The sequence below is a fragment of the Prinia subflava genome, chromosome 12 (assembly GCF_021018805.1).
Source record: "Prinia subflava isolate CZ2003 ecotype Zambia chromosome 12, Cam_Psub_1.2, whole genome shotgun sequence".
Classification (NCBI taxonomy): Eukaryota; Metazoa; Chordata; class Aves; order Passeriformes; family Cisticolidae; genus Prinia; species Prinia subflava.
In genome coordinates, this window is record NC_086258.1 from 11,877,734 (window position 1) to 11,902,756 (window position 25,023).

A 25,023-nucleotide genomic window follows, 5' to 3' on the forward strand; every position below is an offset into this window, starting at 1 on the left:
TCTCCGGTGCCGCCGGGCGGGGGTTCGACGGTGCCGCCGCCCCCGGTAACTCACGCGCTCAGACGTCCCCGCCGCGGCGGCGCAGGGCGGCCGCGGGTCCCCGCCCGCCGAGCGGCATCTCCCGAGCAGCGGCGACCGGGGCAGCCCGGCGGCGGGTCGGGCTCTCTCTCTGGGCTGGGTCGGGCTCTCCGGGATGCGCTCACCGGGGCCGCCTCGCACGCGGCTGCGCCCGCGCCACCGGAGCCACCGAGCGCGCGCGCCCGCCCCCGGCCCCGCCCCGCGGCTGCCGCCCCCCGCCGGGGTCCCCTCCCTGCCTCCCTCCCTCTCCGGGGAGACCCGAGCGTGAAGGGGGGCTCGGGACCCTCTGCCTCCCCCGAACCGAGCCCGGCGCCGCTCCGCACACGCTCCCACCGCTGCGCCAGAAGAGCCGGGGTTTGTCCGTTTCTCCCCCAAATCCGAGCCTCCAGCAGCGGCCCCGGCACGGAGCGGGCTGCCCCGGGGGTTCCTCCCAGTCCCTGCCCTCGGCAGCACCGGGCACTGCGGCCCGGTAAGGAGCAAAGACCCCTGGACGACCCGGATCAGGGACACTGAATCCATCGCTGTGCGTCCACCTGGACACCGGGTGCGATACGCGGGCTCTGAGTGGGGTGCCAGGCTCGTGGCAGCGGGGAAGGGGATTTCCAATCCTCACAGCAAACCCTGGCAAACGCGAGGCAGCGCCGGGAGCCCACAGGATGTGGGTTTGTAGCATCCCCCAGACTCACTAAAGCTCCGTGCGCGTCTCAGCCCCTTACCCTTTCCTCCCTCTCAATCACATTTGAGGATCCCTGGGCAGTGATCCGGGCATTCCCACCGCAGCTGGAAGCTTCCTGGGGTGTTATGCAAGAGCAGACCTCTGGCATTCGCGGCTCTCGCTCTCCGGCTGCTCATCTCCTCCCCTGGGAAGCAGCGAGCGGCGCAGACCTGCGCTATCGGACCGAGCAGCCCCCGGCTGCCCGCGCTCCTGCCCTGCCCTTTCCTGGGCTCGCTGCCGGGAGCTTCCATCTCGGAAGGAGCCGTCAGCAGCGGCGGCTCGGGCAGCGGGTCCCCCACAGTGGGCAGCCAAGCCCCCCAAAACCTGCCGGTCTAGGGGGTGTCACAGGGCAGTGACAGTGAGCTGCTCCTGCTGGCGTTCCTGGATGGGGCTCAGCACCTCTCCTGCCTCACACCATTTATTTGGGGTTCCCAATAGTTTACACTGTGATGAAGCTGCTCAGGCTTTATTTCCCGAGAAGTATCTGCAATATCTACAGCCTGCTACAGCAGGAAGTTATCTCCTATGACTTCAGCACGGGGTCATCTCTGAGACCCCCTCCTGCTCCTGCAGAGCCACCCACAGCCTCCCAAAGCTGCGCCCCCTCCCCTCACACAGCCCCCCTTCCCGAACACCAGGGCGGAGAAAACCATCGGGGCTGTGAGGAGCCACCCCGCGAGTGAGGGCCCTGAACACACGGACTGCGCCTCACCCGTGCCCACATCTATCCTGTATCATCCCCGGGGGTATTTTTAGCCCTCGGGGCGCGGCGGGCCCGGCGCCGAGCGCAGCAGCCCTTGTTCTCCCGACAAAGGCAGCAGGCCGCTCTCGGCTCTGCCCCGCTGTGCCGCTTCCTCACGCTTCACTGAGGCTGGAGATGCTTCAGGCAGCAGATTTGGAGAACGGGGAGCTGGGAATGCGGGAGAGCTCAGCTCTGCAAAATCCCCCTGCATCCCAAGCCTCCGAGCCGGGTCCCGGCTGCCATCCGTTCCTGGAAACGCAAACCGGATCCCGCTTCGGAGGCGCGGCCCGGGGAGCGGGAGGGGCGCGGAGCGGCGGCGGCGCGGGATCGGGATGCCGGCATTGCTCGGTCATCGCTCGGGCATCGCTACCGGCATCGCTCGGACATTGCTCCGGCATCGCTCGGGCATCGCTACCGGCATCCCCCCGGCATTGCTGAGCAACCCGCCGGAACAGGCCCGAGCCCCGGCATCGGCACCGGGACACCCGCGCGGGGAGGAACCCACCGGGGGAACCTGCCCGGGGATCTCCAGGAGGGCAAGGGTAGGAGTGTCCTCCCCGGCCGTGGGAGAGGAGGAGGAGGAGGAGGAGCAGGCGGGGGATAATGGCTGAGGATGCACGGAGCGGCAGCGGAGGGAAGAGCAGCCCTTGGAAACAGCACAAGGCAACAAACCCCTGCAAGAGTGTTTGTGAACCGCGGGAACAAGTATTACTCTGGGAAAAACATGTTTTTCCTTTTTTTCTTAGCCAATTTCACAGCCTATTTGCCATCAGGGCCTTCATTCGGAGGCAGTCAGAGTTGTTAAATTACTGCTGCTGGGATTTTTTTGTCTTTAAGGAAAGGGAGGTTTTCCTCAGAACTGTGGCTGTGGTACAGACACGACAAGACCCACTGTGGCTCCATCTGGGTTTTTTCTTGAACACAGCTGCTGGAATGTGGGATCCCCTCAGTCCCCAGCGCTGAGCACTGTGCCCCAGCCAGGGCACTGCCACCAGCCAGCCCTGGGATCTCCACAAGGCAGCAGAGGCCATTCAGTGCCAGGGAGAGACACGAGACCATGAGGCAACAGCCCCCACATCCCCCCCATGGCTCTCAGGGACCCTCAACTTTGAGGTGCCCAAAGGATGTCCAGCTCCTCCTCACGACCCTGCCCAAAAAGGGAACGTTTGCAGCAGGTCCAGCTCTGACACAGCCCCAGCAGCTCAAGCCTGGAACTGCCAAGAGCTTCACCTGCCACTGCCTGTCCCACCAGAGGGCTGGGGGGCACGGTGCCAGCTGGAGCCCTCCCCAGAGAGCTGCCAAAACACCGGGTACCTGCACCACCCTTGGCCGCAGTGGAGCAGGTGGGATGACATGGCAAGACCCAGGGTTGTCTTTCTGGCAAGTGTCAGATGCCCTGACCCAAAAAAGACAAAGCGGAACGTGCAGTCCCAGCGAGGCACTGAACAGACACGCTCAGACTGCAAAGCACCGTGGGAGGAGCAGGGAGAGCCATGCTGATGGCTTCTGCAATAATGCTTTTTTAAATATAATTTCCGATAGATTTTATAGCTAAGTTATGTAACATAATGAGCAAATCTACAATGCAATTGTCACTGCACATTAACAGCGAAATCCTGAGCCTCTATTACACTAACAAACTTATTAAATCAGTGAACATTGTGCTGCATCAGTCAATTATTGAAACAATGCCAAGATTGGGAGAACAATCTGATATCCATTACAGGGAGCAGGAGCAGGGATGTGGCCGGGGCTGCCCGCAGAGCTGCGTGCCTTAGAGCTTTCCATGGATTCATGGCATCCATGGACACCTCACCTGCGGCACCCCGCAGCTGCTGCCCTGCCCCGGGGGGGAACGGGCCCAAAGCCGGCCCGTGCTCGACCTCAGGCCCCTGCTGGGAGCAGGAGGAGGATGAGGGAAGCACCGCTGGTCCCACTGCTGGGACTGCCCTGGTGCCAAGCGATGGGGGCTGCAGCATCAGCCGCACTCGGGGACAGAAATCACCCTGCAAGGAGGCAGAGCCCTCGGGAAGGTGAGGGACACGTGGCAGTGGGGGCTGCCCAGCACCCAGACACTGCTCCCCCTTCCCAGGCACCGCCTCGGGCCCCGTGGCTGCACTGAGCCCCCCAAAACCTCAGTCCTGGCTGCCCACCCTGAGCCCCTTCCCAAATCATCCCTGGAGCACCAAGGGAGCAGCAGGTGGACACGGAGTGGCCGGGATTCACCTCGCTGCCCCTCTCAGGGAGCTGGCACTGGAGCCGGCAGGTCTGTGCCCACAGCAGAGCCCGGGCTGAGCTCATCCCTGGCTCCAGCCCTGGGGCCACCCACTGCCACACAGATTTCCCGGCAGGGCACTGCTCCAGCACCAGCACAGGCCATGAGCAGGCTGGCAGGGCTTTGGCCCTGCAGACCCCCGGCTCTCACATCCCCTTCGACCCTGTGAAATCCCACCAACACCAGTGTGACATCCTCACTGTCAAATGTGAAATAAGGTGAGCTTGGGGAAACCTGCAAAGATGTCCATGCAAACACCTCAGCAGAGTGTGCCTTGCACCTCGGTAAAGTGATTTGACACAGCACTAATTATGCAAATTAATCATCAGTAAATTAGATCCTTGGTTATTTATTTATTTTGCATTCTGCGCCGCAGCCCAGCAGGAGCAGCACCCGGAGAGAGGAGCAGCTCCTTTCTGGCTGGGAAGGAATGTTTGGTAACATGTTGCATGATCTGGCCTCCCCACATTCCTTCTCAGATGAAATTTGGAATTGATTTGCTGGTATCACACTGCTCCCAGCCCTCAATATGTCATGGCAGCTAATGAACCATGCCAGGGACACATTTATAACCCACTATTTGCTGCCTCCATTGCAAAGAGATTTTTTTTCCTCTTTGCTCTGATGTTCTAAAACTTGCAAAAACAAACCAAACATCACATACACAGAAAAAAATCCCCTTATCACCAGCAACACCACATATCACAGCAAATGTCTCCTGGAAGTCAAATACTTGTGTGATTCCCATCTTCCCTCTTGGAAGCTCTCCAGCAGCTACAGAAAAGGCCCTGGACAATCACCCAAAATACCTCTGATTTTCCCCAGGTTCTTTCCCAGCCCCTGCTCCCTTCAGGCAGAGCAGCTCCAGGCAGACCAGAGAGAAAGAGGCTCCCACACCCAGCTCCGTCCTCCCCACAGCTGGAGCTGGGATCTCGCTCCAAAGGAGAAGCAGGGAGGTGATGCTGGGGACAGGAAAGGCCCAGGAAGGAAGCGGAATTCCCCTTCACTCCACCCCTCATCCACACATCACGATGGCAGTGACAACTCTATCGGGGGAACAAGAGCTAATTAAATTTACTGGGATCATTGAGGAAGAAATTATTTAATATTCTGCATGGAATTTAATATCTGAAAGCATGAACGGCCCTGTTTCATCAGAGATCTGTTCCTTCCAAACATTCCACTTAACTTTTCGGAGGCAGCCAGGCCGCTGAGGGACGGGCAGGGATGGGGTAGGATGGTGCCAGCAGGAACCTCGCTCCTGGAGCCAGGCAGAAACAAACAGCAGGAGCGCGGAGCCGCGTCCTCGGGAGCTCCCCACGGAGCAGCAGCTCTGCCATCCAGGGAGAGCAGCCTCCCGAGGGCCCTGCTGGCTCCTCTGAGGGAGGATCCTCCCATTACCATCCACAGAGAGCTGCTGCTCCTCTGCTGAGCACCCACACCCCGTGGGGCCCTGGGCCTGTGACCTGACACTGCCACCCCGTCCCATGGGAACAGCCAAAGTGGTGCCACTTCTGAACCCCGCAGTCTGCTCCTCATCCAAAGAGGAGCCTGCATTGGGCACACCAGGATCCAGGGAGGGGAGAATTTTACCACAGGGCCCCCTCACCTTGGCTGTGCACCCCTGGGGTGCTGCTCACCTGGAGCAGCCCTGAGCACCTCCTGCCAGCACTGATTTCCCACAGCAGTTGCAGGATGTGCATTCCCCAGTGCTGCTGCTGCAGGGCCCCCGTGCTGTGTCCCAGGGATGGGCACATACCCTTGGCATAAAACCAGCACCTCTTTGGTGGAGCTGGAGCCTCCAGGGCTGGGCTCCCCCAAGGACGTGCCAGCCTTGTGCTGGAGACCCCCAGCTCCAGCCCCTCTGCTTCACTGCTTCCCTCTCTCTGCCCTGGTAACGTCTCTCTCCCCTCACACACACAGAAGTGATGATAAGTAGCAATAATTTTGCTTCTGTATTTGTGTCACCAAAACTTCCAGCTAATTCCTGTAGCTGCCAGCATGGAGGCACTAATACCTCTGTGAAAGACAAAGCAATTATTTCTAAACTTAGCTTGTTGCTTGCATTGTCACCACCCGAACCACCCAACCCCTGGGCCACTGTCAGCATCTTCCTCTGACTAGCAGGTGGGGAAAAAAGAAAATTTTCCTCCAAAAAGCATATCCCTGCTCCTCCCCAGGTAACAGACACGCTGCTGACCCAGACAGAGGCACACGCTGTGCTCCAGTGTCTCCAGCTGGATGGAGACACCGTGTCTGCCGCAGGACCCTCTGCAGCAGCAGACCTCGTTATCCTGTGGGGCTGCTCTCAAGACATTAAAATGAGCCATAAAATGACAAGTGAAGTGAAATAAGGGATGTAAGCAGCGGGGAGAATGTAAATGGTGGCACTGGCATAGGCACAGCGCCTGTCCCCACTGCTCAGAGGAGGGGACACAGCTCGTGCATGGGCATCCTGGGGGTCCCTGCCCTCCCTCAGGTGCCCACCCCGTGGAGCTGCTCAGAGCCCCTGAACACGACACGGTGCCCCCAGCTCCCCGCCTCCCCAGCTGGCACAAAGCCCCCAGAGCCGAGAGCAGCCCCTGCCCCAGCAGGCACAGGGAGGGGGAGGAGCTGCAGAGCAGGCACGGGCTCCCACCGAGGGCTGGAATGCGCCGGTACCTGGAGGCAGCACACCTGGGTGACCCACATACCACCCTGCTGGAATATTTACCAGGCTCTGGGATGGCTGGGGCACGGAGAACTGCCTGCCTCTCGCATGTAATGAGGCCTCTGCTCCATCCCTCCTGGCCCCAGCTCTCAGAGAGGTTTAGAGGAGCAGGCAGAGGCTGAGCAGGGAGAACAGGAACAGGAGCTACACCCCTGTGCTGGGATGCTCACCAGCATCCCAAATGCTCACACAGCTCCCAAAGCAAGGGGCTCACAGCCCTGGGCAGGGCACTGGGATCCTGCTTTGGCTGCTTCCCATTCCATCCCAGTAACACCCTGCACATCCCACCCTGCCCAGAGCTGCCAGGCACCTCCATCCCCAGCTGCTCATGGGAAAGTGTCAGGGATGCTCCGGAGTCACCCACAGCCCGAGCTGGTCCCAGGCAATGGAGCCGGCTCCAGGTGTGTTACACCTGCAGCTCCCAGGGCAGGGGACCCTGCAACACCCCTGAGCCGAGGAGGGGGGAGCAGCTCCCTGTAACTGCCCTTAAAAATATTTCCATAACACTTCATAGTCAACCTGTGGTACCACCTCCAGTAATTAACCGCTACATTTTAATTAAACATTGATTAGCAACTAATTAGTCTAATGATTAGTCACCTGAAGGAGACAAAGCAAAATACTGGGGCTGCCAAGATAGGAGCCGGAGAAGGCAAATGATGAAAGATGAGAGGCAGCTAAAATTCCTCCTCTGCTTCCCTCTGGGCCAAACATTTCCTCATGGTCTGGTCCTCTACAGATGAAGCTTCGAGGTGAATTTTCCTAATTGTGGCGATTCTGTCAGAGTCTCAAGTGAGTGGTGGGGAGGAGACTGAGTTATTTCATCTTTCCCATCAGATCTCAGATTGTTAATGTAGCTAAAGAGCCTCTCGCAGCCCGAGGAGACTCAGTCTGTCACCGTAACAAAGTCAAGGGAGACTTTTGTGCCTTCGGTCCTGCAGTGTCCCGGGGAGAGCCCCGCAGGTCCCCGCAGGCTGTCAGGGCCACCGAGCCCTCCGCCACCCCAAAAGAGCCCCTCACAGCCCCCAGCCCGGCACTCCCCGGAGCCGGAGAGCCGCGCCAGGTCCCACAAAGCAGCGAACGCGCACTGAGGGCTCAGCCCCGGCCCCCGGGACGCTCCCGCTCCTCCCGGGCTCCCCTCATTTACCGGGGCTGCATCAGGATGTTTATTATTTCACTGGTCCCTTCTGTGAGATAATCCTATTTACCTCCATCACTCACGCCTCGGAAAATCACTCTGGCTGAGGGTTATGAAAGCGCTTCCAGCCGCGCTCCCCCGGCGCTCCGCAGCTCCCTCCTCTCCCCAGCATCCCCGGCAGCTCTGCAGCCCCTTCCCTCCCTCCCTCCCCCTTCCCCAGGTGTCCTCGCCCTCTGCAAGTTCGAGCCCCGTCGGGTCTTTCATCCTGCCCCTGCTCATTTCCAGCTCCTCCGTGGAGTTTTACGGGAGGGTGAGGCAATAATGCTGGGGTGTGTGGGGAGGCTGAGCCAAGCCCAGCTGGACTGGACCCATCTGGGAAGGGCTGGGGAGGCCCCAGCACGGAGGAGCTGCCTGAGAAGCCCATCAGCATCTCTCCCACTGCTCGGGCACAGGAAAATCCCCCGGGGAGGTCACCAAAGGCAGAGGCTGGGCAGGATGGGGTGGGCCATGCTCTGCAGGGAATAATGCAATTCAGGAGTCACACATCTGCAGCCCAGCCCGGCCAGCAGGACCAGGGCAGGAGCCCCCGAGCCCTGGGGGAGCACAGGGACCCGCACTGGGGTGCAGGAAGGGTTAAACCAAACCCCCAGGCCCTGTCTCCACTGGCAGGGCTGGGGGACATTCATCACCTCACACATCTCCCCACACTGGGATCGGTACAATCAGTGGGGTTGGGTCAGGGGGAGGCAGCTGAGTGATACTGATACCTTCCTCCTCCTCCTCCTCCTTGTGCTCCTACACCAGCATATCTGGAGCTTCCTTGGGTCTCCCTGCAAAGGGACCTCTCAGCCTCCTCGGAGGTGGAGGCAGAGAGAGCAGCAGCAGTGGGCAGGGGCTGCTCGGGGCAGGAGGGCCAGAGCTGGGCTGTCTGCAGGCACTGCTGCTGCTGGGCACGGCCACTCTGCGGACTGGGACACCCGGGAACAGCTAGGAGATGTCCAGCCGTGCTGGGAAGAGCCTCTGGACTCTGTCCTGCCCACGCTGACCAGGGGACACAGCCACAGCCAGCTCCTACCCTGGAGCCTCCTCCAGCTGAAGGCGTTGGGCTCAGCAGCAGGAGGGGCAGCAGCTCTGGCTGTGCCTGTTTCATGCTTCTACAAAGCAATCTGCTCCTTGGGCTCCTCTGTTCCTCCCTCTTATGCAACTGCACAAAATGTAGAGGAAAACAATCCCCTGGATGCTAATTTATCTGAGGAGCTCGAGCAGCTTTGCACAAGGCAGCACTTTGAGCAGGAAAAAAACAAAGGAATCAGCCATGTCTGAAAGGCTGCTCCTGAAATCTGCCCTGCCTTCTGGGATCCTGCCCTGCCCAGCTCCCCACAGGGGTCCCTGCCCACATCCCTGCTTCCTCCATCCATCCCTGCATCCCTGCCTGCACCTCTGCCTCCTGCTGCTTCCATCCCTGCCTCCATCCCACTCTGCCTGCTGGGCAGGGCTCTGGCTCTGCTCACCCCCTCAGAGGAGGAACTGGGGGTGTTGGGCTCCCACATCAAACCCTGCTCCTGCCCTGGGGCTCGGGGGCGCTGAGGTTCCAATCCCCAGGGCTGGGGAGATCCCAGCAGCCAGCCCAGCCCAGCCCCTGCACTGCTGCCAGGCTGGCACGGCGCTGCCCACGTGGGCCTGGGCACTCACCTGGGAGGTGCCTCAGGTGCCTGCACTGCTGTGGCCAGGCCAGCAGCACTGCCTGTGCCCCCAGGACTGCCCCCCACACAGCCCGGCCCCCACAGCCCCTCACTGCCAGACACTCCTGGCATGGGGACCGCTGACAATTACAGGCTTCATGCTGCAAACCAAGGATTTCAGAGCAGCTCAGGCAGGGGATTGATTTCTTGCTTTAAGTGCAGCTAATGTAATAGGTAATTTATTTAAATTGATAGGACAGAGAGAAACTATGTTTTTCTCTCCTCTGAAAGGATTCCACCGTGTTGGGTGACCCAGGTGAGCTGCAGAGCTGGGCTGAGGGCCCTGACACCTCCCAACAGCTGCCTTGTCATATTTTTCAATTCACTACAGCCATTTTAGCAAACAACCACTATGGATTTTTTGTTACAACAGCTCTTTCTGTGTTGGTTGTGTGTGAGCTGGTACGTGCCTTCACCACTCGCAGTAAAGCTTCCCCCCAGATGGGGTCAGGGATCCCCACGACCCCCAGCTGAGCAGGGAGAGGGGTGAGGGGTCCCCCCGTGCAGGCAGCCCAGCCCAGGGGCTTGTCCTGCCACCTGAGCCTGTTCCTGGCTGGGCCCTCTCGTTGAAGCCCTTCTGGGATGTGCCATGGGATGCTCAGAGCCTCTGGGCACAGCAGGGCACTGAGGGGAGGGAGCACCCCTGGACTGTGAGAGTGGCTCTAGCACCTCTGGGAATCACCTTTACTGCTCTCCACAAGATCCTGGTTGTGCTGAGCCTCAAGCAGCACATCCCCACAATAACTCCATTAATGAATAAATAAATCGCTGTAATTCTGTGCCCAGCTCCTCTGACCCATCCTGATGAGGACCTTCCCCTCACTGCCCCAAAGGGTGTGGGGACACATCCTGCAGGCACAGAGCCCCAGGGAAGCTGTGTCTGAGACCCCAGTAAGAGGCAATAAATAGGGAAGGGGCCGGGGGCTGAGGTGGGGGGAAGCCCTGGGTGGAGGCTCCCTGGCACTGCCCAGGTGCCGCATCCCTGGCGATCCCTGAGCCTCCACAGCCCCCGCAGCTCCCGGCAGGAGCCAGCCCGTGGCTCCTGGTGACAGGTTTACAGCTGATGTGGCTCCTGGTGACAGGTTTACAGCTGATGCTGCTCAGTGCTGGCTGCAGGTGATCCCACTGCTGCCACTGCAGCTGCACCGAGCTCGCTGTAGATCTGATTACACGATAAGGAACATCAGAAATGCAACTTGTTGCCTATTTCCAGAGTAATTAATTTCATCTGTATTGAACAAATGACATAATTTGAGGATTTCTGGGTTATGGATTAAGTAAAGACCAGATGAGAGCATCCTCATTGGCTCAGAGATTAATTAACAGTGTGAAGTGAAGCGAGCTCTCTCCTCTCCCTTGGCTGCTGCAGTTTTAATCCACCTGCCCTGCACTGTCCTGCCGTGGGAGCAGCACTGCCATCGATCAGGGCAGGGGAGCCTGGCCAGCACTCCTCCCACACCAGGACACTGGGGAAATGCCAGGGAGTGGAGCCACACTTTGTGCTTCCTCAAGGCCTCCTGCTCCCCTGCCTGGGTGAGCACTCCGTGATCCCTCTCCTCCACTCCAGATCCATCTTCCCTTTCCTGCCCTGCTCCATCTCCTCCTCCTGGGCACAGTCTCAGCCCAAAGATCTCCCCACACACACCTTCAGCCTCACTGAAGACTTTCTGTGGGGCCAGGCAAACAGGGCTTGGTGCAGCTTTTATTCATGAGCCAGGCATTTATTTCATGTGCCTTGCGATGCAGGATCTTTGATCCAGAGCAGCACCTAATTAATTATTTTTCCCTTCTTCTGTACCATCCCCTCTCTGAGCGCCGAGGCCCCGAATGGAAAAGCTCCCTTCCAATGACTCTGCATAATGAGATGGATTTGGACTCCAGCAAATTTGTTCAGTTTTATGGAGTATTATATGAAAATGCTGTGAAATTAAGTTCTGTCTTTGCTATCACGCCATGGCCATCAGAGCGCTTTTATGTGCGGCGCTGAGACTGAAGGATGGGAGAGGGAGCCCTTGCTGGAGTAATGTGGTGACTGGGGAGAGGGAGGAGCCGTGCAATGAGGATGACACGGTGCGGGGTTAGACTGGGAGATAATGAAGCAAACAAGAAAGAGATGCAGATGAGGAGGGCTGCAAGCAAAGAACCTGGAACTGGAGCGGCAGCAGGCAGGAGGCTCCGGCAGTGGGGAGGCTGGGGAGGACAGGGAGGGCCTCCTTCCTCCTGTTTTCCCTCTGTAAAGTGCTCCAGGAGCCACACTCAGACACGAGAAGGCAAATGCCACCATCCTGGAGGACACAGAGACTCCCCAAAGGGAGCTGGCTCTCACCCAGCACACCTCTGTCTGGCCTTTCTCCTGCCTCCCCAGCAGCTCCTTTCCTGAGCCAGCTCCTTCACTGCCTGCTGATCCCTTCCTGTTCTTTCTCTCTCCTCATCTCTTCCCACCCCCAGCCTTCCGCCCCCTCCTCTTCTCATCAGCCCTGCTCCCCTGCATCTACCCCAGAGTGAGCTATTTTTTCCCTTGGCAACTTTATAACCCGTCTCCTTGCCTGACAGCAATTAAGTAGATACTTCACTTCCAATCCCATGGCCCATAAACACTGGGAAAAGAAAATGTTATAAAGAAGCAAACAATGAGATCTGCACATGGATGTACACACATGTGCAGACAGACAGGGGAAAGGGGGGCACAGGGAGAAGCTGGGAGGAGGGCTGAGCCCCTCCTTTGTGCACAGTCTGGAGACCTCCCACAGGCTGCAGCCCCAAAAAGCACAGCAGAGGGGAGAGGTTCCCATAACGCACGGGGAGAGCAGCACCATCCATCCCCACAGCTCCCCCAGCCCCACGCCCAGGGCTGCCTTTCACACGCTCCCCCGGCAGCTCCGGCACCCACTGAGAAACAAAACGGCCAAAAAACACACCCAGAAGAAAAAAAAACCAGGCAGCTCACTCCCCCACTGTGATGGATGGGATTTTTTTGGTGCCTGACAGGCCCTGAGCCTCTGGGGACCAGCACTGATAAATCACACCTTTCAGCTCGCCGCGAACATCTTCACTTTCCCGGCCGGGCCGGCCTCTGACACGGGAACCGCGGGAACCCCGGGGCTCCCGAGAGCCGCTCCCATCCCGACCCTTCCGTACAGACCGCTGGGCTCCCCAGCTCCCGTTGACAACAGGTTTGCGGGTGGGGAGCGCCGGGCTGTGCCGGAACGCGCCCCTGAGGCTCCGCCGGAGCCGCCCGCGGTGCCCGCGGTGCCCGGGTCCCGCTGCCCCTGTCCTGCAGCCTCTGCCCCATCGCCCCGGGGCTGGGCTGCCCAGCAGGGGATGGGGAATATTGGCACAGAGGCAAACACGGCTTGGCTAAAACGAACAAGCTAAGAAGAAGCCAGCAACCAGTTAGGAAGAGAGTACAAAATCCAGGCGATTGCAGGAAAGCTCTGGACATGGCTGTGAATCCAATGGCTGCAACAGCATCCCCAAGATATTAAGAGAAAAATCAAGATGTGGACAGAACTAGATTTGCCATAGGTGAAACATGGCTTAATTATTTCTAGTGCCAGAACCACAGAAGGACACTTCCCTCTGTTCCTGATCCACAACCTCCCACTAATTAGGAGAGCTCGTGGAGAGAAAAACGCTCCCAGCTCCAGAACGAGCCCCAGCGAGAGACACAAGTGCCCCACACATCTGTGAGTGCTGTGTGAGCCGGGACAGAGCACCAGCACCACCCGGCACCACTCCAGGGGCTGGGCAGGAGCGGTGTGGGACGGCTCAGGGAGGTGTGAGGGGGGGTTTTGCCCTGTGGCACAGCAGAGTCGGGCTCCGTGGTGATGAGGACTGTCCTGGCTCTGGACAGGGATGTCCTGCTTCTGCTGCTGTGCCCACACTAGCCCGCGTGATGTCCTTGCCCATCCAGATGCCGTGGCACAGGGTAACAGTCTGCAAGAGCAGAGGACTTGAGGAAGAAACAGGGATCCTTGAGTTAGGAATCAAGAATTCCTGAGCTTGGAAAGGCACTAAATGGGATGGAGGAGCAGGGCTGACCTGTGAGAGCAGAATTCTGAGCAGAATCCAATCCAGCTCTCTGTGGGGGAAGGACAGAGATAATCACAGGCATTTGCTCCCCAGAGTCTCCACTCTGCTATTTGCAGGGATCATTTAAAACCACCAGTGCACAAAACAAACAAAAAAAAGTTACCAGGAAGCCCTGTCCCCTCCCTGCCAAAGTTCGGAACATGCTGTCATCAAGAAAAATGATGCTGGCAAGAGAGAAACCCGCTGGGGTTGCTGGCAATTTCCCAGGCTCCAGCCCCGATGAGTGTTTATCAATAATTTCAGGATCTGGCTGTCGCAGGCGCTGACGGGAGCGCGGGCAGGGAGCGCGGGCAGGCGAGTGTTAGCACAGCCACGGGCGGGAGCGCCGGGAAGGGAAATCAATTAACAGCTCCGCAGGAGCAGGGATTTGCCGGCATTACAGGGAAAAGGCTGCTTGCTTGGCTGGAACACGGAACGCTGAAACGGTGCTCGGTGACACAGAGGCAGGTCCCAAGCCGGGGTGAGCACGGCCAGCCCAGCCCCAGGCAGAGCCAGGGATGCTCAGAGCCCGGTCCCGTGGGAGAGGGAATGATGGAGCAGCAGAACTGTGGGAGCTCAGCTGCCTCAGCCTGGCCCTGGCTGCAGGTCAGAGCTCCCAGGCTCCATCCCTGCTTCCCAGCTCCTGCCCCCAGGAGCCCCACCACCCTCACAGGGAAGTTTTGTCCAACACTTAACCCAAACCTGCCTCTTTCAGCTCAAAACCACTCCCCCTTGTCAGAGGAAAACAGAAGCCAAAGCCCAAGCACATCACAGGCCTTTGCCCAGGACAGCAGAAACCCCCTGAGCCTCTCCAGATGGGATGGCTCCAGGGGGCTCCTCACATTCCATATCCCCTTCTTTAGGATCTGCCCATCCTGCTGCTCACGACAGGACATGTCCCTTGGCACCCCATGTCCCAGGCTGGGCTCCCCAGGACCAGCCAATTCCCTGCCAGAGGGAATTTTGTTTCAAGCTTTTGTCCCAGACTGGGAGCACTCATTCCTGCACTCTCTCTGCCAACCTTCAGCTGTCCCTTCTGCAAGGAACATTTTAAAATAAATATTAATACTCTGCATCATGTCAGACCTTCTCTGTATTTCTGCTCTCTCCCGAAACACCTTCCCTGCCTGTCCCTGCCCAGCAGTGAGGTGATTCCACAGGCAGGGCCCTGCTGGGTGTTCCTGAGCACAGTCCTGGTGTGGCCCTAATGGATGGGTGACACCTTTACATTTATGGGTATTTCAGAAGAAAGAAAAAGGCTACTGGGTGTTCATATGTTCTTGTTCTATTATTTAAGAGAAGCCATTTGAGAGCACAGGAGAAACAGTGTCTGCTCCCAAAAGGAGGGAAAATAATGGAGGGGAATATTTGCAAAAAGCTCAGTTAAGTAAATATTTTATGCCAAATAATGTTAAGGCTTTTGAATGATGCATGCAAGAGAGTTGAAAGGAGGTGAGGCGTGGAGCAAGGAGCATGTGGTGAGTGTGGAGGTGTCGGCGAGGGGAGAACACAGTGCCTTGGGCAGTGCCTCTCACCCTGGCAAGGCTGTGCCACTGGGGAGAAAATCAGCCCTGCCTGGCAGCAGGGAGCAAAGAACGGGCAGAGAGCAGGCAGAGGCACTGCCCTGGCCTAGGAGGAGGAGGCAGGCAGGGAGAGCAGGAGAAAGGGCAGCAGGGTGGTGGCTGGGGGGAGGAGAGCGGGGCCAGCATGGAGAAAGGCTTCTCTGGGCAGAGGAATTCTCCTCCCGGCAGGCACAGGGTGAGCAGCGGGCACGAGGGAAGCACAGAGAGGAGTAAAATACCATTAAGTGTAATAAGAAATGTACTTAATCAATGAGCTCTGCAGCTGAGGATCAATGGGAGGCAGACATAGCCATTAGCTAAGAAAGCTGAGGAAGAGCCGCAGGCCCAGATGGAGCGGTCGATGCTGGGATTAACCAAGCTGCAGAGGAGGGATCCCAGGTGCAGAGCAGAGCCAGGCTGAGCCACAGGGCTGACCCTGCTCCGCTCCACAGGGCTCAGACCCCACCAAGGCGCAGAAAGAGGAGCCCAGGCCATGAGCTGCTGGGGAGCCTCAGGCTGAGCCCTGGGAATCACCACCAGTATTCAGTAGCAGTGACCAGAGAACAGCACCAGAACCCCTCATCCTCATCCAGAGACATTGCCTGGCTGCAGAGAGCAAGAGACAGAGTTTTCCCCCTGCTCTCATCCCTCTGTCTCTCTCCTCACCTTCACTGCTGGCCAGATCTCTCCCCAGGGACCCTGCATGGGAGGAGCTCCCTCCCGGCGTGGAGCAGCTCAGCGTCCCGGGAGGGGCTGCACCAGCCCGGGTAAGCAGAGCTGCTGCTGGCTCAGGGCTTGCCCAGGCCCCAGCCTGGGCAGTCCCCGGTGTCCCCCCGGCCCGGTGGGCCCGGAGCCGCCCGGCTGAGCCCCCGCGCGGGGCTCCCTCAGGAGAGGCTCTTGGTTTCCAACCCAGGAGCAAATTCAGCGCTGGGGAAGGCAGACAGCAAATGGGCACAACCTCTGGGGTTCTGATAACGCTGCCAGTGACTCAGCCTGGGAGATGGGAGCCCCCCGCTCCTCCAGCCAGCCCGACCCCAGCTCCGTGCCCCAAGGCTGTCGCCCTCCGTCCTGACCCCTGCCACTCCCCTCCCACACTCGCCGAGACTTCATGCCCAGAGACCCATCACCCCGAGCCAGCCGGGAGGAGCAGCACGGGGGCAGAGCTGACTCAGAGCGTTCCAGGCCGGGGCGGTGCTCGAGGTAGAGCTTCAGCGCACGCCTGGAGGGGAAGGAGGGCAGCTGTGCCCCGAGATCCCTGCCGGGATGGACTCCCTTCTCCCAGCGGGGTGAAATCCCACCCTGATCACAGGAGGTGCTCCCCGCCCTCCTGTTGCTCTGGACACGGGCTTCACTCCTGGCTCCATTCCCGGCTCCATCCCTCTCCATCCCTGCTCCATCCCCGTCCATCCCCGCTCCATCCCGGCCCCGCCGTTCCCGGGACCCCCCGGCCTCCCCCGCCCTCGCCGCGGCCGCGCAGCGCCCCCTGCCGGCCCGGATGCGCTGGGGGTCGGGGGTCGGGGGTCCCTCCCGGGTCCCTCCCGGGTCCCTCCCGGGTCCCTCCGAGCCCCCGCCCCGCGGCTCCGGCCCGTAGCTGGTTCCTCGCCGGGTGCCGCGGCCCCGCGGGTGCTGCCCGAGCTCTCACTGCAGGGGCTGAGGGAAAGGGGCCATTTCGGGGGTCTCTTCAGTCACCCCCAGGCTGGAGAGTGAGTCCAGCTCTGCCAGGACACCCCACAAGGGCAGGATGGGCAGTGTCAGCCCCAGAAGGCCTTTGCAGGGACAGGCTGACAGCCTGTGGTGCCCTTGGAGCTCCCTTACTGTTCTCAGGAGCGTTTCCAGGGTGCAGGAGTGGTGCTGCCAGCACGGAGCTGGTGCTCCCGGGGATGCTGAGCAGGGACAGGGTGGGCCCGGGGCAGCCACGGCCCCTCGGGCACATCTGCACACGGAAGGAACCAGCCTGGGGCGTCGTTACTGCAGCATCAGCCCTTTCAGCTGCAGCTCACAGCGTCCCCAGGCAGCGTGGCCAAAGGTGATGTTCTTTATCTGTGCCTCGTGCTCCTCAGATACCGCTATCAAAATGTGCCTTGAGACACTCCTGACATCAAACCCTCCTCGGAGATTAGCGCAGTGCTTCCTCCTGGCTCGGCGCTTCCCTCCCGAGGAGCGATGAACACGATACCTTATCAGCACCTTCCCCGCACTGTTAGCAGGGGCACAGGGACTTGGTGACCCACCTCAGAGCAGCACGCTGAATATTTAGGACTTTCCCTGAGCTTGGCAAGCAATAACACCTTTATCACGAGCCCTTTAAACCCTGGTGATGCCAGGAGGCTCTGTCCTCACTGAAGGACAATATCGAACCCAGGGCAGCACATGCAGATAAAAAAGAGTTCCTTGAGTAAACATCGGTGTTGGGCTGGGAGAGGGGGTGCTGGGCTGGCAGAGAGGCACCCTGAGCTGAGGGAGGGGAGTGCTGGGCTGGCAGAGAGGCACCCTGAGCTGCGGGAGGGGAGTGCTGGGCTGGCAGAGAGGCACCCTGAGCTGCGGGAGGGGAGTGCTGGGCTGGCAGAGAGGCACCCTGAGCTGCGGGAGGGGAGTGCTGGGCTGGCAGAGAGGCACCCTGAGCTGAGGGAGGGGAGTGCTGGGCTGGCAGACACGAGTGCTGGGTGCCACTAGTCCAGCACCCACCCCACGCCCTCCGTTAGCAGGAGGGTTGGCTCAGGGCTTGGATGGCAGGGCTGGGGGCTCAGGGCAGGATCCAGCCCAGCGTTTCCACTACCTGCAGATGCCTAAGGCTGCACTCCCAGCTGGTGTCGGCCCTGGGTCCCTGCTGGGATCACTTGGACCTCTTGCAGTGTCCTTGCAAGATTATCCAATGTCACACTGGGGAAACGCCCATACTGGAAGAGGCACCAATGCCCCGCCAAAGCAGCCCAGATGGGAATACTTGAGATGCTCAGGACTACAAAGAGGCCGTCATTCCATCCAGCAAGAACAAACCCATGTGCCCAAGACTCATCTACCCAGCTCAGTCTTGGGGAGAATCATCAAGTAATGATCCCAGATAGGGCTGGGAAAACCTGATAGAGACAGCTCTGCTTGGTGAGGAGAGGGTGGCAGGCAATCAGGAAGCAAAGCACCAAGGAATAAATCTGCACCCTGAGCAGAGGGAGATCAGCAAAGACATAAAGGTTGTGAGTTCAGAGCCCAGGGAACCAAGACAACCTCTCTTATATAACTCTACCAAAGCCTTAAACTCAGTTTTTCTGAGAAATGAGTCGTCAGCAATGATTAAACCCCAGAGAAGCCATAAACCAGCAGATATTGATACAATGGGATGCTGATATGGCGAAGCTCAGCAGTACAGAAGGAGATGAGGGTCACCTGTGGTGAGCAGCAGAGCACAGGGGGAGCTGGGCTGACGGGACACAGGGGCTCCAGAGCTGGGCTCACCCTCAGGAGCATCTCCAGGGGTTATCCATGGTCAGGACCCAAGGAAGAGCCTCCTTCTCCAGTGAGCAGCTCAGCAAAGCCACGCTGGAAACTGTGAGTAAATCCAAGCTCCTCCCTGAGCCTCTGAGCCTCCATCTCAAGGTGGACAAGCAGTCCTAGGGTGTGAGGTGCCTTCTGAGGCTGAACTGCTGACCACAGAGCAGGCACCATGAGCCAGGAGTGGGGAAAGGACACCACGATGGGCTGGGAGGGATGGGGGCTGTGCAGGCTCCCAGCTCCCACCACCCCAGGAATGTCCCTGCCCACACACCAAAGCAGCACCGCTGAGGGAAGACGCAGGTGTTTGACCCAGAAGGAACTTTAAGATAATCTACAGAGAGACAAACAAGAGACTTGCTCTGATACCAAATGCTGAAACCACACGCCCGAACAGCAACTGTGAGATTAGATAAGGACCGAACTTAGTCCCGTCCCGCACGTATTAATGCAGCTCTCCGGACACCTGGGCTACCCCAGCTCAAGGGCACGAAGATGCTGCTGTCGCTGGGGCTCCTCTTTGCTGCCCTGACCTCAGGGAGATGCCTCCCCCTGCAGCAGGCGCCCAACCGCAGCAAACTCCTGCTGGTGTCCTTCGATGGCTTTCGGTGGAACTACGACCAGGACGTGGACACCCCCAACCTGGACGCGATGGCTGCGGACGGGGTGAAGGCCAAGTACATGACTCCTCCCTTCATCACCCTCACCAGCCCCTGCCACTTCACGCTGCTGACCGGTGAGTGCCCGGCCAGGGGCCGCTGGGGCTGGGGAAGGGCCAAGCCAGGGCTGGCGGGTCAGAGGAAGACACGAGGAGAGGAGAGGAGAGGAGAGGAGAGGAGAGGAGAGGAGAGGAGAGGAGAGGAGAGGAGAGGAGAGGAGAGGAGAGGAGAGGAGAGGAGAGGAGAGGAGAGGAGAGGAGAGGAGAGGAGAGGAGAGGAGAGGAGAGGAGAGGAGAGGAGAGGAGAGGAGAGGAGAGGAGAGGAGAGGAGAGGAGAGGAGAGGAGAGGAGAGGAGAGGAGAGGAGAGGAGAGGAGAGGAGAGGAGAGGAGAGGAGAGGAGAGGAGAGGAGAGGAGAGGAGAGGAGAGGAGGCAGCCAGAGCCAGCAGCACAGGGAGCTTCAGAGCAGGCAAGGCAAGGGATGCAGAAATCCCCAATGCAGAAATCTAAACTAGAGACAAAGAATTTCTTCCATGAGAGGGTGGTGAGGCACAGATTGCCCAGATTGCCCCATCCCTGGAAATGTCCAAGGCCAGGTTGGAGTCAGCCTGGTCTGGTGGAAGGTGTCCCTGCCCACAGCAGAGAGGTGGAATGGGATGGTTTTTAAGGTTCCTCCCAACTCAAACCATTCTGGGATTCCATGAACTGAACCTGTATTTATCAAAGGTAAATAGCACCAGACCAACTCAATAGCCTCCTTTGATAAGATAAATTATGTTTTAAATAAGAGAGATGCTCTAAATTTAGCCTTTCTGGACTTCAGTAGTGCATTTGATACAGTGCCACATGGGAAATCATTAGTTAAGATGGAGAAGATGAAGATTAGTTCAAATTCTGTAATGTGGGGAAGTGAGAGGCTACGGGAAGAGGACAGAGTGGATGCTGAGAGGAGATTGTCAGGCTGGAGGGAGGGCACCAGGGGAATTCCTGAAAAATCGATTTTGGAGCCAATCTTATTTAAGATTTTAATTAATAACCTTGGCATAAAAGAGTGGAGCATGCTAATGAAATCTGCTGATGGGCAAAAGCAGGGAGGCAGCATCAATACGGGGGAGGGTGGGGATATCATGCAGAAGGGACTGCGCAGTCTTCAGGACGAGAATAACAAAAATAGCACAAAATGCAGGAGTCAAAGTGCATCTCTCCCTTCTATCTGAAACCTCTGCTCGCTGATCTCACAGACTGTGAGCAACAGCAGAGAAACAGCCCGTGATTAGATAAAAACAGGGTAATGGGAACCTGCCCATGCCCAGAGGGCAGCAACAGCTGCCGGTGGTGCCAGTGCCTGGCTGGGCCCAGGTGAGCCCCACCAGACATCACCCAACCCCCAGGGGAAGCAGCACTCCCCCAGCACCCCCTCCCTGCCCCAGGACCCCACTTGGCAGAGGGCAGGGGTAGGAAGGGGCAAAGAGAAGGGGAGGCCAAAGGCCCCCTGTGCCCAAAGCCAGCCCTACACCCGGTGTGGGAGTGAGACCCCCAGCACAGCCTGGCTCACCCCTCCTCTCTTCTCTCCCACAGGGCGGTACATAGAGAACCACGGGGTGATCCATAACATGTGGTTTGACACCAAAACAGGCTTGAGGATGCCCTACTACACCACACAGGGCATAAGCAGCTGGTGGGACAATGGCAGCCTCCCCATCTGGATCACTGCCCAGAGACAGGCAAGTGTGGCACCCCCTGTCACGCACAGACCCCCATGCAAGCTGCCATCCTCCAGGAAAAGCCACAGGCAAGCCACCATCCCTAGTGGCCGTGAGTTCCCAGCCTCCCTGTGAACGTCAGGCTAATTAGACCAGCAAAAAACTGAAATCCCCAGACACTGGCAGGAATAATTATGATCATTCTACTAAAAATAGCAAAAAATAATAGATGCATTTCAGCTTTATTAAGACATTAACAAAGCCAGTTATCCTGTTCCTGTTTAAAGAAGCCTCAGCCAGTTCCTCAGGGAACATCCTGAGCCTGGGAGCTCCACACACCCCGAGGCACACCCAGGGCAGCTGGGTGGCAGCGTTAGGGGCCACTCCCCTCTCCCCGGGAGCTGCAGCAAGCCCAGCACGCTTTGGATCTGCCTTGGGGCAGGACATGAAACCCGAGAGCTTTGCCCACATTTACCTGCCAAACTGGCTCCTCTGACCTCAGTAAAGCACACCTTAATGTCTTGATGGTCAAGAGCCAGAGGGTCCATCCAAGGTGCAAGTGGGTCACTGGTTCCAAAGTTTTAACTGGTGTTAAAACACAGTGAAGAACCAAGTGCAATGGCAGTGCTTTCAATTAATCACTTCTAATTGGCAATGAGCAAGAAAACCTCATTAGAGGCAGAGGTAGACATTGGGGAGTGAATGAACTGATCACGTTAGGAGGTGGCTGCACTGACAGATGGAAGGATGCTGCCGAGGGAGTTCAGGTGAGTTTATGGGATGCCTCCACTCACAGGGTTTGAAGACAGGCTCTGTCCACTTCCCTGGAGCCAAAGCGAAATACCGAGGGGAGGAAGTGTACAAGAAGTTGGTGGAACCCCCATTGTTCAACTACAGCAACGAAACCAACTGGAGGCAGAGCATTGACACCGTCATGAAATGGTTCACAGTGGAGAACCTCGACTTCATCACACTCTACTTTGGGGAGCCGGACTCCTCAGGACACAAGTTTGGCCCTGAATCCACTCAGAGGAAAAACATGATCAAGCAGGTGGACAGAACCGTGGGTTACTTGAGGCAGCGCATCCGGGAAAGCGGCCTGGAGTCAAAGCTCAACCTCATCATCACCTCTGACCACGGCATGGAGACCGTCATAAAAAAGGACGAGATCCACATCCGCACCATCCCCAACTTCTCATTCAAAGACCTCGACTTCGAACTCTTAGACTACGGACCCAATGGACTTCTGGTGCCAAAAGAAGGCAAATTAGAGCATGTGTACTCAGTCCTGAAAAATGCCCACCCAAAACTGCACGTTCACAAGAAAGAAGAGTTTCCCAAAAGATTCCACTACGCCAACCATTCCCGCATCACCCCACTTCTGTTATACGGCGACCCAGGCTACGTGATCCATGGGGTAAGGTGGACACCCAGGCACAGCCCACTGTCCTCTGGGATGTGCCTCTCCCTCCTCTCCCCCTCACAGCCCCCAGCACCCACCCAGACTTAGGCCTTTGTGCTAATTGGTCTCCATACACACAGATTTAAATTCCAGCTCTTTGTGTAGAGAAAGTATCCAGAAACCTTGGAGCAGGAGTTGCATGAATGCAGAATATCCATTGCAGGATCTTCTCCTAGCCTGACCTAAGGGAAGGCCCAGCATCAACAGGCAGCTTCCCATTGGAAGCTCCTCAGTACAACAAAATTTGGATGTGCTGACGTTTAGGGAGGGAACTTGCAGGATGTAATTGCTTGAGAGCGGTGTCTGGAGGCACCTCCAGCTTCTGCAGAGTTCAACACCAACAGATCAACTTCCCAAACTGAAAGGAGCCAACCAGACCATCAAACCCCGCAGCTGCAGAACGTGGTGGTAGAGGAGGGAGCTGTGGGGGCAGAGGGGTTGGGGTGCTCACGTTCCTGCTCTCCCCTCCAGAGGTTCAAGGTCCAGTTCAATAAAGGGGAACACGGTTTTGACAACAACGCCACGAACATGAAAACCATCTTCCGTGCCGTGGGACCCGCCTTCAAGAAGGGGCTGGTGGTGGAGCCCTTCGAAAGCGTCAACGTCTACGCGCTCCTCTGCGAGCTGCTGGGCATCACCCCCGAGCCCCACGACGGCTCCCTGGAGGTCACCAAGCCCATGCTGCAGGAGCCCACGGACAATGGCAACGACAATGGGAACGACAATGGGAACAACAATGGGAACAACGGTGAGCAGCGGGAGTCACGGGGGCAGCGGGAGTCACGGGGGCAGCGGGAGTCACGGGGGCGGCGGGAGTGGCAGCAGGCACCAGCGGTGACAGCGGGCATCAGGAACAGCAAGAGACACCAGAAGTGGGCACCGGGAGCGAACCGGGAGCGGCACCGGGAGCGGCAATGGGCACCGGGAGCGCCACCGGGAGCGCTGCGCTCCGCCGGGATTCCCGCGGGGACAGCGACACCTGGCGGCCGCCGCCGCTCCCGGCCGGGTGGGGGGAGCAGGATGGGTGGCAGGAGGTGACAGGGGCAGGGCTGGCACTCACCCCTCTCTCGGCACGGCAGGTTCGGGTCCCTCTCTCCATCCCTCCAAGAAGCTGCCGCTGATGCTGGGGCTCACTCTCGTTCTGGGGTGCTGGAGAGGCGTTTTCTAACCCCCATCAGGTACCGACCCCAAGGACCCCCAGCAGGACTCTGACCCAGGCAAACACGTCCCCCCTTTGGGCGTGGTCTCCCCGGGTTTCGTCTGTCTGTGGAGCCCCCCAAAACTTTTCCCTGCAGGACACAGAAGGGGCTTCACACCTCAGACAGGGCTCTGCCTGCCCCGGGTCAGCATTGACACCACCCAGGGCATGGGCTGGGCAGAACACAAGGGGTGGGCACCCCCCTGCACCCTGCCACTGTCCCCTGTCCTGTCCCCTGTGTGCAGCCAGGTCTGGACCGTGGCATGAGCACACGAAGGGTGAATCCTCCACTGTTGGTGGCTCTGCACGTGGCTGTGCGTGGCTGCAAGCCCAGAGTTTGTCACTTGCCTTCGCAGCGCAAATTTGTGCAGAGAACCACCAGAACAAGGAATTCCTGACCCAACTCCCTGCACTTCCAGCACGACAAACCTCCAGCCGATACCTACAGGCTGCAGAGACCTGAAACAAGCACCAGCAGCGCTGTGCTCTCCTGTCCTGGCAGCCCCCAGGCTCCAGGCAACTCCACCAGAACGATGGCAAGATGGGGAAGGACATGGCTCACAAGGACTACCAGTCCCAGGCTCAGGGAATTGGACAAATTCCCCAAACCTCTCTAAATTACCGACCCACGCTCCTCTGGCGTGACTGAGTCCCCAGGGGAGGTGCCCCCCAAGCTCTGGGGTGACACCAGGATGCACTGCTGTGGAAGGTGGCACTGATGTCCAGCCTGACACGGTCACCCCACGTTCGCATCCCCCCAAATGCAGGAGGCAGAGCAGCTCCACGGTGGGTTTGGAGCAGAGACAGCTGATCCATACTGAGTATCCAACCTAATTAAAACCTGTTCTGTGCTGGGAGCCTCCTGTGAAAGGCGCCAGGCCCCACCCAGGGCGGACACGCCCAGCCTGGACCTGCCCAGGAGACAGAGAAGCCCAGGCTCCCAGGACCTCTGCACAGCAGGGCTGAAGCAAAAGCCCCTGTACAAATCCAAACCTCCCTCTGCAGGAAGCAGCCATGGGTCCTTCAGCCAGGCTGGGGCTTAGGGGACAGGGAGCAAGACACCCCCCCAGCAGCCCCCATTCCAGCGCTTCCAGCGTGGCATTCCAGCACCCCCAGACCCCTCCCAGATGCTGTGGTGCCTTTCCCCAACCCTGTGCCTCATCTCAGGGGCTCGATAAACATCTGTTGCCATAGAGACTCGCTCACTGCATCGGCTTCACCCAACGAGATGAAACAAGAGCCGCACCCTCAGAAAAACAGGAAGAAAATGTTTGGCTTGAAACTGTGCTGGGGTGGGGGTCAGGGCGGCAGCAGCAGCAGGGAGGCTCTGAAAGGGGAGCGTGGCCAGTGCTGTGTGCGCCACTGAAATTGATATTAACGATAAGAGTGCACAGAAACCTCCCCAGTTCTCCTGCTGGTGACCTTGGGGCTTCCCGTGCAGGTCAGCGCAGCCATGCACACTCCACAGGCAGGGGCAGCCAGCT

General features: G+C 58.6%; 2 protein-coding genes across 12 annotated transcripts in view; one reads left to right on the forward strand and one right to left on the reverse strand.

Annotated features, from left to right (window-relative positions):
- RBFOX3 (RNA binding fox-1 homolog 3) overlaps positions 1-25,023 on the reverse strand; it is a 129,464-nt gene that overhangs the window by 98,594 nt on the left and 5,847 nt on the right. For 2 of the 11 annotated variants that reach the window (XM_063410022.1, XM_063410015.1), the window contains exon 1: positions 795-922. The exons of 8 other annotated variants lie outside the window; for them this stretch is intronic. The gene's annotated coding sequence lies outside the window, so the exon portion shown is untranslated. Of the gene's footprint in view, positions 1-54; positions 240-794; positions 923-25,023 lie in introns of those variants that run through there. One more of the 11 variants, XM_063410012.1, reaches the window with a different exon arrangement.
- ENPP7 (ectonucleotide pyrophosphatase/phosphodiesterase 7) lies at positions 735-23,675 on the forward strand. Its single transcript, XM_063409778.1, has 8 exons — positions 735-740; positions 950-1,093; positions 1,753-2,077; positions 18,974-19,255; positions 20,755-20,900; positions 21,676-22,296; positions 22,813-23,026; positions 23,421-23,675. Exons 1-8 carry the CDS (start codon positions 735-737, stop codon positions 23,507-23,509), a joined length of 1,827 nt encoding a protein of 608 aa, XP_063265848.1. The 3' UTR covers positions 23,510-23,675.

What these genes read in the sequence shown, in the direction of transcription:
- ENPP7 (XM_063409778.1), top strand. An exon ending in CCACTTCACGCTGCTGACCG is followed by an intron (nt 19,256 to 20,754) that starts GTGAGTGCCCGG and finishes TCTCTCCCACAG; the next exon opens with GGCGGTACATAGAGAACCAC. An exon ending in GGTCACCAAGCCCATGCTGC is followed by an intron (nt 23,027 to 23,420) that starts AGGAGCCCACGG and finishes TCGGCACGGCAG; the next exon opens with GTTCGGGTCCCTCTCTCCAT.